The following is an 18,181-nucleotide window of genomic DNA, read 5'->3' on the forward strand; positions in this document are numbered from 1 at the left end:
GGTGTCAAATGGGCAAATTCTCTTCCTTCTGGTGAAAGATTAACTCCAAAGCCCAATAGCTATTTTTTTTCGTCTAAATTCAGAGAGAACTATTCTTTCTTTCAACAACTGTTATCTTTTAGACCTATTCCCCCCAATGTATTTATAAATACGTTTTCTTTATTTTATAATAATTCCTGACCTATCGAACATGGCTCACGTGAAGAATGGGAACATCCAAAAGGTAAGACGTTTTTAGCCTTTACTTATTTTTATTTGAATGTTCAATAGGCCTACATTTTATTTAAAGGTTGATCATCAGTCAACATTACAGATTTAGTCTTTGTAGATCTGTCCATGAATTTGAAAGTGGTTACATTTCAATAACGGTGTCAAATATATGGCAACAGTCCTTCTTCCAAAGGACCCTTCTATGGATAAAATTGTGATAATTTTTTGGGGGGTATTTTGTATGTCCACTAAAATAATCTGCTATCATGGGACTGACCAACATGTTTTGTTGTTGTTGGCCAAATCCTACTTTCTATAGAAGCATTCAATATAATTGTTGTATAGCATCATACACATTACTTTAGAGTTGGAAAGTGTAATTTGGTCGAAGCTGCCTAATAGCTTCATTGTTTTGTTCTTTAAAGGTCCAATGTTGCCTTTTTTATATCTCAATATCAAATAATTTCTGGGTAACAATTAAGTGGGCTGCTTTACTAACCACGTTTCCATCCCCAGTTGTTATGCTATTAAAGTCATATGCCACCTTCTAAACAAATCAACAAAGACAGCTGTGATGGAAATAGGTTTCGGTACAATTTTATGCATGCAGACAGGCCTAATTTGTTCGTTGGACATGGTAGGATATTTTTGTGTCGTAAAATTCGTTATGCGAGAGATGGCATTGGAAAGGGCTGTAAGCGCATCTATTGATAGAATAAACACCATATCCACGTAAAATTGGAGTCAATTTCTAAAATAAGTTAATATTTTCTAGATATGGTGTGTTGTCCTCCCACTAAAAGTCGGGAAACCGTGCAGTTTATAGGTTATAGATTAAATGCATTCATAAACTCATTATTACAAAAACAGCCCTACATCCCCACTATAGCTAAATGATTTTGCGTTAAACCAGCGAGATTGATCTGTTAAAATATCTCATATTAATTCAGGAAGATGCACATGCAAGACTGATAGTGAGAGGTGAAAGTGCATTATACCAGTCAGGTAGGCTACAAGTAGGGATGCAGGAAGAGCATGATGTGGGCCTACAGCAAGAAGTAAAAGTTTGCCCAACTAGGTAAGCATTCATTATTTGGATTCTCAATTATCGCGTGACAATGCACATTTGTTATAGCCTACAATTGTTATCGTCTTTGAAGCCAAAAACAAGACATGCATTTTGGGTAAATGCTCTAAATAGCAAGTTGTTCAGTTGCTTATTTTCATACCAATAGGGCTCTCCTAGCTGTCCTGTTGAGGAACTACTAGAGCAAGCTGAGTTGTTTTCTATGGAACACAAACCTGCATCCCCGCCATCACACAATTACTGTTTACGCATTCTAAAAGGTCCATACTAAATTGCAAACTGGTCAGGTGGGCATTTGAAAGTGTGTTCTATTGCCAATATGGCTAGTTAAGTTACTAAATACAGTCTTACAGTGTTAAACTTTCACAAGGCAATTCAGAGAAGCAGATCGTCATTTTGGTGTGCATATATACTGAACAAAAATATAAAGGCAACATGCAACAATTAACGATTTTACTGAGTTACAGTTCATATAAGGACATCAGTAAATGCATTAGGCCATAATCTATGGATTTCACATGACTGGGCAGGGGCCACCCACTTGGGAGCCATGCCCATCCAATCAGAATGAGTTTTGACATTGGCTGTGGCTTATGGTAAAGAACTTAACATTAAATTATCAGGCAAAGGCTCTGGTGGTCACTCCTGCACTTAGAATGCCGATTGCACACTCCCTCGAGTCTTGAGACCTCTGTGGCATTGAGTTGTGTGACAGAAATGCACATGTTGCAGTGGCCTTTTGGTGTCCCCAGCACAAGGTGCACCTGTGTAATGATCAAGCTCTTTAATCAGCTTCGATATGCCACACCTGTCAGATGGATCAATTTATCTTGGTAAATGGGATAAATGCTCACTAACAGGCATGTAAACACATTTGTGTTCAAATTTGAGAAGGTTTTTGTGCAAATGGAACATTGATGGTATCTTTTATTTCAGCTCATGAAACATGGGACCAACACTTTACATGTTTGCGTTTATATTTTTAATCAGTATATTATCACAGCGCTGACAAAGATGGTTGACCAACTCCCTGACCAAAATGACTGACATTTATTCTATCATAAGAAGATTGATGGCCATTCTGATATTCTAATTCTATGAGCATGTTACTGTACAGCCCCTGTGTCCCAATGTTCAATCAAATCTTATTGGTCACATACACATGGTTGGCAGATGTTAACGCGAGTGTAGAGAAATGCTTGTTCTTCTAGTTCTGACAGTGCAGTAATATCTAAGTAATCTAACAATTCCCCAACAACTACCGAATACACACATCTAAAGGGCTGAATGAGAATATGTACATGTAAGTATATCAATGAGCGATGTCCGATCAGCATAGGCAAGGAGCAGTAGATGGTATAAAGTACAGTATATACATACACTGCTCAAAAAAATAAATGGAACACTTAAACACAATGTAACTCCAAGTCAATCACACTTCTGTGAAATCAAACTGTACACTTAAAAAGCAACACTGATTGACAATAAATTTCACATGCTGTTGTGCAAATGGAATAGACAACAGGTGGAAATTATAGGCAATTAGCAAGACACCCCCAATAAAGTAGTGGTTCTGCAGGTGGTGACCACATACCACTTCTCCGTTCCTATGCTTCCTGGTTGATGTTTTGGTCACTTTTGAATGCTGGCGGTGCTTTCACTCTAGTGGTAGCATGAGACGGAGTCTACAACCCACACAAGTGGCTCAGGTAGTGCAGCTCATCCAGGATGGCACATCAATGCGAGCTGTGGCAAGAAGGTTTGCTGCGTCTGTCAGCGTAGTGTCCAGAGCATGGAGGCGCTACCAGGAGACAGGCCAGTACATCAGGAGATGTGGAGGAGGCCGTAGGAGGGCAACAACCCAGCAGCAGGACCGCTACTTCAGCCTTTGTGCAAGGAGGAGCACTCCCAGAGCCCTGCAAAATGACCTCCAGCAGGCCACAAATGTGCATGTGTCTGCTCAAACGGTCAGAAACAGACTCCATGAGGGTGGTATGAGGGACCGACGTCGACAGGTGGGGGTTGTGCTCACAGCCCAACACCGTGCAGAACGTTTGGCATTTGCCAGAGAACACCAAGATTGGCAAATTCGCCACTGCCGCCCTGTGCTCTTCACAGATGAAAGCAGGTTCACACTGAGCACATGTGACAGTCTGGTGACGCTGTGGAGAACGTTCTGCTGAATGCAACATCCTCCAGCATGACCGGTTTGGCGGTGGGTCAGTCATGGTGTGGGGTGGCATTTCTTTGGTGGGCCGCACAGCTCTCCATGTGCTCGCCAGAGGTAGCCTGACTGCCATTAGGTACCGAGATGAGATCCTCAGACCCCTTGTGAGACCATATGCTGGTGCGGTTGGCCCTGGGTTCCTCCTAATGCAAGACAATGCTAGACCTCATGTGGCTGGAGTGTGTCAGCAGTTCCTGCAAGAGGAAGGCATTGATGCTATGGACTGGCCCGCCCGTTCCCCAGACCTAAATCCAATTGAGCACATTTGGGACATCATGTCTTGCTCCATCCACGAACACCACATTGCACCACAGACTGTCCAGGCGTTGGCGGATGCTTTAGTTCAGGTCTGGGAGGAGATCCCTCAGGAGACCATCCGCCACCTCATCAGGAGCATGCCCAGGCGTTGTAGGGAGGTCATACAGGCACGTGGAGGCCACACACACTACTGAGCATTTAACATTTACATTTAAGTCATTTAGCAGACGCTCTTATCCAGAGCGACTTACAAATTGGTGAATTCACCTTCGGACATCCAGTGGAACAGCCACTTTACAATAGTGCATCTAAATCATTAAGGGGGGGGGGGTGAGAAGGATTACTTATCCTATCCTAGGTATTCCTTGAAGAGGTGGGGTTTCAGGTGTCTCCGGAAGGTGGTGATTGACTCCGCTGTCCTGGCGTCGTGAGGAGTTTGTTCCACCATTGGGGGGCCAGAGCAGCGAACAGTTTTGACTGGGCTGAGCGGGAACTGTACTTCCTCAGTGGTAGGGAGGCGAGCAGGCCAGAGGTGGATGAACGCAGTGCCCTTGCTTGGGTGTAGGGCCTGATCAGAGCCTGGAGGTACTGCGGTGCCGTTCCCCCTCACAGCTCCGTAGGCAAGCACCATGGTCTTGTAGCGGATGCGAGCTTCAACTGGAAGCCAGTGGAGAGCGGAGGAGCGGGGTGACGTGAGAGAACTTGGGAAGGTTGAACACCAGACGGGCTGCGGCGTTCTGGATGAGTTGTAGGGGTTTAATGGCACAGGCAGGGAGCCCAGCCAACAGCGAGTTGCAGTAATCCAGACGGGAGATGACAAGTGCCTGGAGCCTCATTTTGACTTGTTTTAAGGACATTACATCAAAGTTGGATCAGCCTGTAGTGTGGTTTTCCACTTTAATTTTGAGTGTGACTCCAAATCCAGACCTCCATGGGTTGATATATTTTATTTCCATTGATAATTTGTGATTTTGTTGTTAGCACATTCAACTATGTAAAGAAAAGTATTTAATAAGAATTTCATTCATTCAGATCTAGGATGTGTTATTTTAGTGTTCCCTTTATTTTTTTGAGCAGTGTAGGATATGAGTAATGTAAGGTATGTATACATTATTTAACGTGACTAGTGATCCATCTATTAAAGTGGCCAGTGATTGGGTCTCAATGTAGGCAGCAGCCTCTGAGTTAGTGATGGCTGTTTTAGAAGCTGTTTTTCAGTCTCTCGGTCCCTGCTTTCATGCACCTGGACTGATCTCGCCTTCTGGATGATAGCGGTATGAACAGACAGTGATGGTTGTGGTGGTTGTCCTTGATGATCTTTTTGGCCTTCCTGTGACACCGGGTGCTGTAGGTGTCATGGAGGGCAGGTAGTCTGCCCCCTGGTGATGCATTGTGCAGACCGCACCACCCTCTGGAGAGCCTTGCAGTTGAGGGCGGTGCAGTTGGCGTACCAGGCTGTTATGCAGCCCAACAGGATGCTCTCAATGGTGCTTCTGTAAAAGTTTGTCAGGGTTTGGGTGACAAGCCAAATTTCTTCAGCCTCCTGAGGTTGAAGAGGTGCTGTTGATCCTTCTTCACCAAATTCTCTGTGTGTGTGGACCTTTTCAGTGTCTGTGACGTGTAGGCCCAGGAACTTAAATCTCCACCTTCTCCACTGCTGTCCCTTCGATGTGGATAGGGGGGTGCTCCCTCTGCTGTTTCCTGAAGTCCACGATCATCTCCTTTTTATTTTGTTGACGTTGTTTTCCTGACACCACACTCCGAGTGCCCTCACCTCCTCCCTATAGGCTCTCTTCGTTGTTGGTAATCAAGGCCACTACTGTTTTGTCATCTGCAAACTTGATGATTGAGTTGGAGGCGTGCATGGCCACGCAATCGTGGGTGAACAGGGAGTACAGGAGGGGGCTGAGCACGCACCCTTGTGTCACCCCAGTGTTAAGGGTCAGCCAAGTGGAGATGTTGTTTCCTTCCGTCATCACCTGGGGGCGGCCCGTCAAAGTCCAGGACCCAATTGCACAGGGAAGGGTTGAGACCCAGGGCCTCAAGCTTGATGTCGAGTTTGGAGGGTACTATGGTGTTGAATGGTGAGCTGTAGTCAATGAACAGCATTCTTACATAGGTATTCCTTTTGTCCAGATGAGATAGGGCAGTGGGATGGTGATTGCGTCGCCTGTGGCCCTGTTGGGGTGGTATGCAAACTGAAGTCGGTCTAGGGTGGCTGGTAAGGTGGCAGTGATATGATCCTTGAGTAGTCTCTCAGTGCACTTCATGATAACAGAAGTGAGTGCTATGGGGTGGTAGTCATTTAGTTCAGTTATCAGTGACACTTGTCAAAATTGGCTTTTCAGAACCGGTATATGGATATGAGTGTAAAGAGCTAACCTTCGTCACTTTTGTTTTAAAACTTTGCCATCGGCCAAAACGGGGCACCGGGCTCACGCCTAGGAAGCAGCACAGTTCCAAAACGAATGCAATCAACAGTAACCTGGTTCACCTGGGGCCTGGGGTATTAAACCTTGTTCATGTTGGCAGTTTGAAATGACTCAAATCCATTTTTTTTACATTTCTGATACGAGTCTTTTCTTTTTCCTGCATTCTGAACAGCCAAAAAGCACATGGAATCGGTTATTTCAAGACCCGCTTCAAACCCCCTTTGTAGGTCGTTTGAAGTCCGGTACAAATCTGATTCCTGGCGCTGTGACTTGTCTTAACGGTCAAATCTGATTTATTTGCCCTGAAGGTTTTTAGACTGTTATTCTGCATTTCTTGTTATTTGCGAGCTACGACAGTTTGACAAGAACATGTGGTAGCTAACTAGCTTGTTAATTGTTGACAAACAAATTAGTTTGTGTGCCAGAGAGCTAAACAGCTAGCTAGTTGACTGCTGAGGCTAGCAGTCAACTGTGGCTAGCAGTCAACTATTTTGAAAGTTGGACTGTCTTATTCTTTGAAGCTCTAAACATTTCTTTACACTGATTGAGTATTCCAAGCACCTGGAAAACGTCCATGGCAGGCATTGTTGTCACCTTAGCTTGTTATATAACTTCTGAGTGATAGGAACCACGAGCACCACCACCAATCAGCCTACACCACTGCGCACACACCCGTCATTACTATGACAACTATCATAGCCATGTCAGCAAATGACTGCAGTCTGGACACACACCCATCCGATTTGGTCACTTGTAACTTGCGGTTTGGACAGTCAGTATTCCAAAGCGGATTTGAAAAGCAAAACTGATTTGAGTGTAAAGGCCTGCAGTGTGAACAAGGATTAATAAACCCCTCATTGTAAGGGACTTCTTTGTTATTGCCTTCCCTTTGAAGTAGTAACTGATTAGAAACACCTCAGGGAAGAGGGTAAGGAAGGATACACTTAAGGAACTTGAACGAGGCCCAACACTCAATTATCCAATGGGAATCCTGTGACAAATGCACTGCTATACCAAAGAAGAAAAATAAATTCACTGCGATGGTATTTCGATTGATTCTCAGGAGGTTACGTTTACACTTATCCCATGTCTTATATTTGGCCACTAATTGGCCTATTGACCAATAAGATCAGCTCTGAAAAAGAGCTCTGAAAAATAACTGATGTGAAAAGCTCCAATGGGATTGGTCAAAAGACCAGTTAGTGGAGAGAAGTATGAAAATGTGTCTGCCTGTATAAACACAACCAAAGGGCTAGCAGTTTGGCTAGGCACTGATGATGGCTCCTTGTGCAGTTGATAAACTTGATTTCCTTTCAGATGGACCCAGAGGATCCCTTTCTCCTGGTACCTGATAAGATGTAAGTCTCCTACTTCACAAGTCTATGCTAAGATACACACTGATTTAGATCTTCCCTCTATGTAAAAAGAGCTATGTAACCATAGTTACAGTATTAATGCCTACAGCACAAGTCTCAGCCGATGCAGACACATTCAACATTGTGTTCTGTGTTTAAATAGATATTTAATACGGTCTGCCACATGCTGTGATTGCTATAGCCCCCATACTCAACTGGTGGACTGCAATCCGGACCCAGAACAGGGTCAATGTGGACTCAAGTTCTTTAGGAACTCTGTTGGGATTCGACTCCTGGTATCATATAAACACACAAGACATGGAAGAGTGTCGAATTACAGGAAAGTAGCTTTTAAAGTTTCTAAATTCTCAACGCCAGCAAGAGGGGTTTGAACAGTTTGGAATCGCATGGGTTGTGAGTTTTATTTTATTACGCCAATAAATGACCTTTGCCGCCTAGGACATTTTGTTACCCAACCTTCTCAAATAGTACTTGAGTAACCCTTTGGCTGATTTTGACAGGACTCTAGAAATGACATCCATGTGTGGAACATTACTGGAGAAATACTAGACCTGATCTGCACTTCTGTTTCCCTTCCCAGGAAATCCCAGATGGATTTAGAGACTGCGTTGCAGGATAGTGCCAAAGCCCTTGACCTCTTCCTCAACAACCGGTTCTCAGACGCCTTGGATCTCCTCAGACCCTGGTATGTCCCAGTCAACTTCATCATAGCTTGCCTTGAGGCTTTACATGCTTTAAGATGAACTGCTCATGTCTGTCTCTAATAGTGATTGGTGGTGACCTGTTCGGTAAAGTGTATTCTACTGCAATATTGCCAACACAAATTGTCCTAATTGGCTACCAGAAACTGTCCCACTTTCTGTGTATATTCATTGGTTGATCACATTGGATCCATTTCTCAATAAAAATGCTTCTCGAGTTTCTTCTGTTTCTGAAGGGCTTTGTCATGTTCTCTCAGGAGGAGCCAGAGTATGTACCACGCTGTGGGCTACAGCAGCATGCTGGCCATGCAGGCAGGCATGACCTTTGAACCCAAGGATGTTGAAAAGGCCATGACTTCTCTGAAGGAGTCTCTGCAGACGTGCCAGATGTACGGTTTTGCTTCTCTCATAGAAATGACATGAATGTAGGGCATCTCGTTCTATAGAGTTTCAATTGCCAATGCATTGAAGAAGCTTTATCTCACACGTCATATTCAGATATTGTTGGGCAATGGCAGGACTTAGAGCTAGAGTCTTGAATCGAAACAATAGCTTTGTGGACACCCTGCCTCTGTTTTGGTAAAAAGCTGAAGGATGGACCTGGAGTAATGCAACAATGGATGATGCAAGGACTGTTAGTTTGCAAACATTGGAGTTACCCCATCAGAACCCAAAATGTAAATTTGGTTATGACAGTTGAACTAAGCTCATGAGGCATTTATCTGTGTTATATTCTTCAAGAATCAATCGTAGTGTACATACATTTTTGTCCAAAGGTGGATGTAGCAACTAAGGATTCTAACTTTAACACAGTACGTTATCTCATCACAGGTTCCGGAAGAAGACTACCATGGTGGAGGCCATCACTGAGATGTTTTACAAGCAGCCAGCTGACGACTTAACTGAAGGTGTGATTGGCTACCATCTCCGTGATGGTTGTAGGTTATAAAGGATGATCTCAATATGTCGACATCTAGACATCCATACATGTAGTATGAGTCATCCATACTAAAATATACATGTTTCATGACTGGCCTTTTGATTGATTTCATGTGTTTATTGTTTGGGTTGTCATGCTTCAGGATGCCCAGCACAGATGGGGTTAAAATACTATTTTCTGTAGCAAAATTATAATATACAGTGGGGCAAAAAAATTACAGGCCTCATCTTTTTAAGTGGGAGAACTTGCACAATTGGTGGCTGACTAAATACTTTTGCCCCACTTTATGCACAGTATAGTTTATTTGGAAAGTTTTCAGACCATTACTTTTTCCACATTTTGTTAAGTTATTCTAAAATGTATTAAGTTGTTTTTCAATCTACACACACAATACCTCGTAATGACAAAACAAAAATAGGTTTTTAGAAATGTTCGCTAATTAAAAAATTAAAAAATCATGTTTACGTACATGTTCAGACCCTTTACTCAGTACTTTGTTGAAGCACCTTTGGCAGCGATTACAGCCTTGATTCTTCTTGGGTATGTGCCTCAACACAATCCTGTTTTGGCGCTCATCGGACAATTCCTTTGACCTCATGGCTTGGTTTTTGCTCTGACATGCACTGTCAACTGTGGGACCTTTTATAGAAAGGTGTGTGCCTTTCCAAATCATGCCCCATCTATTGAATTTACCACAGGTGGACTCCAATCAAGTTGTAGAAACAGCTCAAGGATTATCAATGGAAACAGGATGAACCTGAGCTCAATTTCAAAGGGTCAATAGCAAAGGCTCTGAATACTTTTGTAAATACATTTCTATGTTCTGCAGAAATGTCTAAACCTGTTATTGTGTGTGTAGATTGACAAATGTATTTAATAAATTTCACAATAAGGCAACATAACAATGTGGAAAAAGGGGAGGGGTCCTGAATACTTTCCGAATGCACTGTTTACATGTACTACATCCACGTTGGTTTAAATGTGTGGGTCTGTTCTGGACTTTTGACTGACAGGGATCTCTCTTTTTTTGCTCCTTGCCCGCTGCAGAGGAGATGCATGCGGAGTTGTGCTATGCTGAGACGCTATTGCAGACGGCTGTAATCACTTTTCTGGACGAGAGCATGATCAGCTTCATCAAAGGAGGCATGAAGATCCGCAACAGCTTTCTGATCTACAAGTGGGCAGTTTTTTATTTTTTCACACGACTTACCCTGGTCTTGCCTGGTTTCACATGAACTGGTTGATGATATAATGTGAAAAGGATATTATGTTTCGTGTTTGGTTAGTCCAGCCACAGGTGGCTGGTGACACCTTAATTGGGGAGGACAGGCTCAAAGTAATGGCTGGAATGGTATCAAGCACATCAAACGTGGTTTCCATACTTTTGATACCTTTCACTCCATTCCAGTTTATTATTAGCCGCCTCTACCATCCTCTCACCAGCCTCCTGTGCTTTCAGTATATGAATGACTGTTCTCAGAATTGATGCACTAGAAAGAAATGAATCAGATGTTATCAAGCAGTGATTATTTTTAGCAGGGTCACATTTGAGAGTCAAGTATTTTGGGAGATCTTGCATGGTTGATAGTGTACTCAAGTTCATAGTTCAATATGTCATTCTGTCCATGAGCTGCTGTTGTCTATGAATGTTCTGTATTATGTCATGTTTTGTGTGGACCCCAGGAAGAGTAGCTGCTTCATTAGCAATGTCTAATGTGGATCCTTATAAAATAACCAACTGCCTGTTTGGCTCCTCTCTACAAGGGAATGTGATGTTATGTCAACCATGGCAAAGAACCAGTCTGACCAGATGAGCACACAAACTCACTTCAGGAGCGGTGTGAACATGGGCATTGGTTCATTTAACTTGGTAAGAGCGTTGGTGTTTAGTGTTTCGGCTTCAGCGTTATGGGTGAGGTAGAAGATGGTAGGACAGGCAGATTAATAAGAGTTGCTAAAGCGGTCAAATGTAAGATTACAAATGTTTTTTTCTCAACTCAAAAAATTATGAATTGTTATTTTCTATTGGCTGTTTTTTTTCTTTGACATGGAAGGGGGATTTTTGTTTTGTGGTCCTCAGATGCTGAGGTCACTATCTTCACCATTTGGTTTTCCTCTTTCAGTATTTGTCTCTCTTGCCAAGCAAGGTCCTCAGACTACTGGAGTGGATGGGTTTCTCTGGAGACCGGGTAGGTTACGAGGATAAGTCTCACCACTCCTCTCTCTGACAGACTATTCAGCATCACACACCGGTCGCCTTGCAAAATACTCCTTTTCTCTTGGATAGTCTGAGTGGGAGAGTCTATTTTTCTTCAAAGTAATTATTGTCCCCCAAAAACTGAGTGCTTGCATATGTAAAAAAATAATACATCTGTAAATGTTTGAAATGAAACATTTCTTTAGTTTACTTCCCATTATGTCTCATAATTAAGCCAATGATGATGCAATGAAGTGGATGTTGTTGATAGAGGCTTGTTGTGCAGGAAGTGGGTCTGTCCCAGCTGAGGGAGGGGGCAGCCAGCAACAGCCTGCGCTCCATCCTCAGCACTCTGTGCCTCCTGATGTACCACCTCTACATCAGCGTCATACTGGGTAAGGTACAGATCTAGGATCAGCTTTCCCTCCCCAAAACCTTACCATAACCCTAAATTGGGGAAAACCCAAAAAGGACCCAAGACCTGTGTCTAAGGGCAACATTTGACCTACTCTTTAAATGCCACACAGGCCACTGGAGTTTTGAGGATAAAGGATGTCCTCTGGTGGTGATGATGCTAAACTGCTCAATTGTTACTACAGTACTGTGATCATCAACTGTCGCAGTCACTCTTTACAAAGTCACTTTGTCTTCAGCTGGTTTCTTATGTGAAGAGCATTTAATCCATTTGTATGGCCTATTAGGCTGTGTTTACACAGGCAGCCCATTTGTGATCTCTTTTCCACTCATTTATCTTTTGACCAATCAGGTCTTTTCACATCAAATATTTTTCAACAACTGACATGATTGGACAAAAGATGAATTATTGAAAAAGACAGGCAAAATTGGACTGCCTGTTTAAATGTATACTTAGATAATGGGTTTTAATTTACAACAGCCATTAGGGTTGATTGATGCCTTGTCTTTCCTTCTCTATAGGTACTGGTGAGGCAAACCTGGAAGAGTCTGATGTTCTTCTGGAGCCCTACATTGAAAAGTTCCCCAATGTAAGTGAACAGTCCCCCTCCTGCAAGGTCTTCCCACTTGCCCTTCTCCTCCGTTAACATCGACTGTGGTTGTTCTCTAGGGGGCCCTCATTCTCTTCTACCAGGCCAGGATTGCTGTGCTCAAGGGCAACTTTGAATTTGTGAGTAATCTCCCCTTTTAAGAATGGCATCTTCATACATTTTCCTGGGTAGTATTCATTAGGTACCAAATGGAAGAGAACATCTTAGGGAGCAACTTCCAAAACTTGTCCAATGAGAAACGCTTGTGTTCTGTTGCAAAGCATTTTGCTATGCTGTGCCCTAATGAATATGACCCTGTCTGCTATGTTACAAGTTATAAAATCGACCCCTTTGTCTAACAAGAACCATGTCTCCTTGTTTTGTGTATCTGTCCGCCAGGCCCAGAAGAAGTTCCTGGAGTGCATCGCGGCGCAGCAGGAGTGGCGTCAGATCCACCATCTGTGTTACTGGGAGCTTATGTGGTCCTACTCCTTCCAGCAGGACTGGCTGGAGGCATACCAGTATGCAGACCTTCTCTGCAAAGAGAGCAAGTGGTCCCAGGTATAGTACACCTGTAGCAGCCTGACTAAAACATTTAGGATGGAGGTCCCAGGTATAGTACACCTGTAGCAGCCTGACTAAAACATTTAGGATGGAGGTCCCAGGTATAGTACACCTGATGGAGCAGCCTGACTAAAACATTTAGGATGGAGGTCCCAGGTATAGTACACCTGTAGCAGCCCTGACTAAAACATTTAGGATGGAGGTCCCAGGTATAGTACACCATTTGTAGCAGCCTGACTAAAACATTTAGGATGGAGGTCCCAGGTATAGTACACCTGTAGCAGCCTGACTAAAACATTTAGGATGGAGGTCCCAGGTATAGTACACCTGTAGCAGCCTGACTAAAACATTTAGGATGGAGGTCCCAGGTATAGTACACCTGTAGCTGCCTGACTAAAACATTTAGGATGGAGTTCCCAGGTATAGTACACCTGTAGCAGCCTGACTAAAACATTTAGGATGGAGGTCCCAGGTATAGTACACCTGTAGCAGCCTGACTAAAACATTTAGGATGGAGTTCCCAGGTTTAGTACACCTGTAGCAGCCTGACTAAAACATTTAGGATGGAGTTCCCAGGTTTAGTACACCTGTAGCAGCCTGACTAAAACATTTAGGATGGAGGTCCCAGGTATAGTACACACACTTTTTGTTGATGTTGACACTGGAAAGGTGCAGTGAAATGTGTTATTTTACAAGGTCTGCCATAGTGGTACGATGCCCTCTGGTGCAGATTAGGATCAAGTGGACATCGATAGATTTTTCACCTTGTGTACATGAACCAGTGACATTTCGGTTACTGGCCCAACACTAACCGCTAGGCTACCTGCTGCCCTAGCAGCCTAACTAAAACCATTTAACTTCCCGGTCACAAATTAAGGTCCTTTTCCAGTAACTCTCCTTCTACACTTTAAAAAAATGTTTTTATCCATCCCTTACGGTCTTCCCTCCTTGCTCTTTACAGCTCCCCCATGTTCTAAAACTGGTATAGTCCCTGGAGGTTTGGGTACAGATGGCTCATATTCATTGTGACTTTTGTTCTCTCCTGGCAGGCTGTTTACGTGTTCCAGAAAGCTTCCATCCTCAGCATGATGTCAGAGGAGGAGGTGAAGAAAACTGGGGAGAATGTGGAACAGTTGTTCAGGTATGTGTTGTCAATAAAGATATTTTATTTGTATGGCACCCAAAGATACTATACAACTTGAAAGAAAGTAGGACCACACCAAAAAAAAGATGACTATTTTCAGGATGGCATAAATGTAATATTTACATCATAAACTGAACAGAAGACACTATTACAAAGGGAAGGTGGGTTGTTAAGGTTTATAGCTATGGCTACTTTCGTGTGTCTTCTAGGCAAGTGGAGAGCCTGCGGCTACGGATTGCAGGGAAGTCTATCCCAACAGAGAAGTTCGCCGCGAAGAAGGCTCAGCGATACAGCGCCGCAACCCCAGTGATGCTGGTGATTCCTGCCGTGGTGAGAACTCTTCTTTTTTTGTATTTTTTAGTCAAAGCAATATACGTGAACTTTTAAAATGTGGTATTTAGGTCTAAAATGCATTTTCCTCATGACAGGAAATGATATACGTTTGGAATGGCTTCACCATCGTTGGCAAAAGGCCTGAACTGACAGAGAGCATTCTGGTCACTATCGAGAAAGCAGAGGAGCAACTGAAGAATGACCCAAGTGAGTTTACCTTCACAATGCTCTAGGTCTAATCTATGGGATGGTGTGGGGGTCTCAAGGGGGGAAAAAATGGTCAGGTGTGGTAGAAATGCCAGGGCTGATTTCTGGTCCGTCAGCCCCTGTCTAATACAGAATAATCAAGTTTCTTTCCTCTCCCAGATCCATCAGAGTACCACGTGGATGACCAGTGCATGGTCCAGATGCTGAAGGGGCTGTGTCTGCGACACCTGGGCCATCTGGACAAGGCCCAACTCTGCTTCACACACGTCATCTCCAGGTAAGGCTATTATCACCATTCACTGATCACTGAGGAATGTGGTTTGTGTGGCTCCTCAGGGGGCAGCCCACCATCCACTAAGACTATTGATGCACCCAAATGTAATAGATCTGTTGGCTTTCTTACAATCTGATTGTTGTGGTGATTTGTTTTGACAGTGAAAACCGGATCAAGCATGACTGCTACCTTGTGCCATACAGCATGTATGAACTGGGTCTTCTCTACAAGCAGCAAGGAGACTTGGGGAAGGCTACCACCACCATAGAAAATGCCAAGTAAGTGTCAATTGAAACCAGCACTACTTTAGATGCATTGTTTGCTGCCTTGGATGAAGAGGGAATGTTATTAAGACGTATCTGGATGTTTACAGGCTGAACTACAAGGGTTATAGCATGGAGTCGAGGCTACACTTCCGTATCCATGCTGCCCTTAACACAATGGGGACCTCGGTGGCCAAACTTCCACCCCACCGCACGTCAGCTTGAGGACGTGAAGGTCAAAGGCACCACTGCCAACGAGGAATTGCTGAATATCTTGGTTCCATTCTACCTTGATATGGAGGTGTACAGACTTGAAAGAGTCTTGATTATAGTACAGGTAGAAAAAGCCTGCACTTAAAATGTAAACGTTGCAATATGACAATTTGAGTCTTTTCTGTAGGGCCGACTCATGACTAGAGATTTGAGCGTATAACTCATTTTAAGCACAAATCTTCTATTGTAATCGATGCATGATTTACAAGAAACATGTGAGCTACACACTTGGACCTTAAGTTAGGATATGGCCTAAATGTTTTGGGTTTAGCCTTCTGATTTTAGTCTGTAAAGACATGTACCTGTACGGTTTCTGTTCTCTTATACTTATGTTCTATACACATTATGCTGTCATAAGGTGAATCCACCAATTTGTAAGTCGCTCTGGATAAGAGCGTCTGCCAAATGACTTAAATGTAATGTAAATGTAATCTGTAATACATTCTACTCTGTTTAATTTTCTGCTAATTTAACCAAATAATTTACATTTGAACAAATGGTTCTTTATTATCCACATATGAAGGTGCACTGGAAATGCGAAGTTTTACCTGTCATTGTACTAAGTGATTACTCTAAAAGATTTCGACAAATAAAACTGTTGGAATGGATGAATGAGATTTAGATTTTTTTGCATGAATTGTCTGTCTTCACTCACAATTAGATCCTACAATGAGCCCACTTGTCACTATCAGATCTCAATAACAAAACGCATCACACCTACAAAACTGCACATTACTGTTGTCTGCGCAGAAAACTATAACTGTTCAGTCAGTTTTCAGAGGATGCTTTTTGTTACTATTCAGTACTGTATCCAAATCAGAGGTTGTTATAGCGCGTTTACTGTACAATCAAACTCCAAACCGATATGTGTTTCAGGTGGTTTGTGTGTGTGTATATATACAAACAAAAGTATGTGGTCAATCTTCAAATTAGTGGATTCGGCTATTTCAGCTACCCGTTGCTGACCGGTGTATAAAATCGAGCACACCGCCATGCAATCTCCATTCACACACACTGGCAGTAGAATGGCCTTACTGAAGAGCTCAGTGACTTTCAACGTGGCACCGTCGTAGATGCCACCTTTCCAACAAGTTCGTCAACTAAGTGCTGTTATTGTGAAGTGGAAATGTCTAGGAGCAACAACTGCTCAGCCGTGAAGTCGTAGGCCACACAAACTCACATAACGGGACGCCGTGAGTTGAAGCATGTAGCGCGTACAAATCGTCTGTCCTCAGTAGCAACAAACTACAGAGTTCCAAAATGCCTCTGAAAGCAAGGTCAGCACAATAACTGTTCGCCAGGAGCTTCATGAAATTGGTTTCCATGGCTGAGCAGCCGCGCACAAGTTTAAGATTACAATGTTCAATGCCAAGTGTCGGCTGGAGTGTTGTAAAGGTTGCAGTTAAACCATCTGGCAGTCTGACGGACTAATTGGAGTTTGGCGGATACAAGGAAAAATGCTACCTGAAGTTGTGGTAGAATAATGGTCTGGGCCTGTTTTTTCATGGTTCGGGCTAGGCCCCTTAGCTCCAGTGAAGGGAAATCTTTACGCTACAGCATACAATGACATGCAAGACGATTCTGTGCGTCCAACTTTGTGGCAACATTTTGGGGAAGGCTCTTTCCTGTTTCAGCATGACAGTGCCACTGTTGCTCAAAGCGAGGTCCATAATGAAATGGGTGTGGAAGAACTGGACTGGCCTGCACTGACCTCAATCCCACCGAACACCTACGGGATGAATTGGAACGCGGCCTAATTGCCCAAAATCAGTGCCCGACCTCACTAATGCTCTTGGCTGAATGGAAACAAGTCCCCGCAGCAATGCTCCAACATCTAATAGAAATCCTTCCCAGAAGTGTAGAGGCTGTTCTAGCAGCAACGGGACCAACGCCAAATTAATGTCCATGATTTTGGAATGAGAGGTTTGACGAGCAGGTGTCCACATTGTCATGTCGTGTATATTTCAGTGGGTTGGAAGTCATGCTCTAATATTGAGAAATGCAGAACAACCCCACTATATGAGATCAGAATAATTGCAGCTTCCGAGGATCACTGACGAAAGTGCTGCTCCGAACGTTCAGATGTCTTTTCGGTGAGCCGAATCATTTGGCTCCGTCACGTAAAAGAGCCGGCTCATTTGGCCCCCAACCGGCTCTGTTAAAAATGCTTGAAGGGAAGTTAAACTTTTTTTGTATTTGATTTTACTTCAGATTCATCTTCAGCACCACACCAACATCAATATATGTGAAAATGGCAGCACGTGTCAATGTTTAATAGATAAAGAAAGGAAGGTAAGTGTTTCCAGTGACATCATTGATGTGCTTCATGATTTTAACCAATTATTAGTGCCTACTAATTGTCTAATTGGTGAACGTCATGGGAAGATGTGTTTCCAATCCTTTTGACTGCAAAACATATAAACACTCTGTTTTTACATATGTTAGCGTGGTGCTGGAGATGATGAATATGAAGTTGAACATTTTAGAAATGTAAAACTAGAACCAGTGAAAAAATAACACATTTCCGATTTAAAGCCCAAAAGGTAGGCTTCCATTATGTCAAATCAGTAAATGCACCTCCAAATAAATGTTTACCTGGCTGGATTATTAGATGGCGCTGAATTGTTTTTGTTGCATGGACCAGATTTCACTGATTCGGTTCCCGACGTTCACCAAAAAGATCCGTTCGTT

The 18,181-nt window shown here is 43.2% G+C and overlaps 1 protein-coding gene across 1 annotated transcript; it reads left to right on the forward strand.

The window, feature by feature from the left end:
* Positions 1-8: 8 nt before the first annotated feature.
* LOC135507056 (tetratricopeptide repeat protein 39B-like) lies at positions 9-16,098 on the forward strand. The gene is made up of 18 exons (XM_064926577.1): positions 9-223; positions 7,532-7,572; positions 8,171-8,275; positions 8,549-8,680; positions 9,123-9,199; positions 10,279-10,408; positions 10,996-11,101; positions 11,355-11,420; positions 11,715-11,823; positions 12,365-12,432; positions 12,513-12,572; positions 12,832-12,993; positions 14,046-14,137; positions 14,350-14,470; positions 14,569-14,680; positions 14,840-14,957; positions 15,116-15,232; positions 15,328-16,098. The coding sequence occupies exons 1-18, from the start codon at positions 191-193 to the stop codon at positions 15,440-15,442; spliced, it is 1,764 nt and encodes a 587-aa protein (XP_064782649.1). The 5' UTR covers positions 9-190; the 3' UTR covers positions 15,443-16,098.
* Positions 16,099-18,181: the final 2,083 nt, after the last annotated feature.

Source organism: Oncorhynchus masou, chromosome 20 (assembly GCF_036934945.1).
Source record: "Oncorhynchus masou masou isolate Uvic2021 chromosome 20, UVic_Omas_1.1, whole genome shotgun sequence".
In the NCBI taxonomy this organism is placed as follows: domain Eukaryota; kingdom Metazoa; phylum Chordata; class Actinopteri; order Salmoniformes; family Salmonidae; genus Oncorhynchus; species Oncorhynchus masou.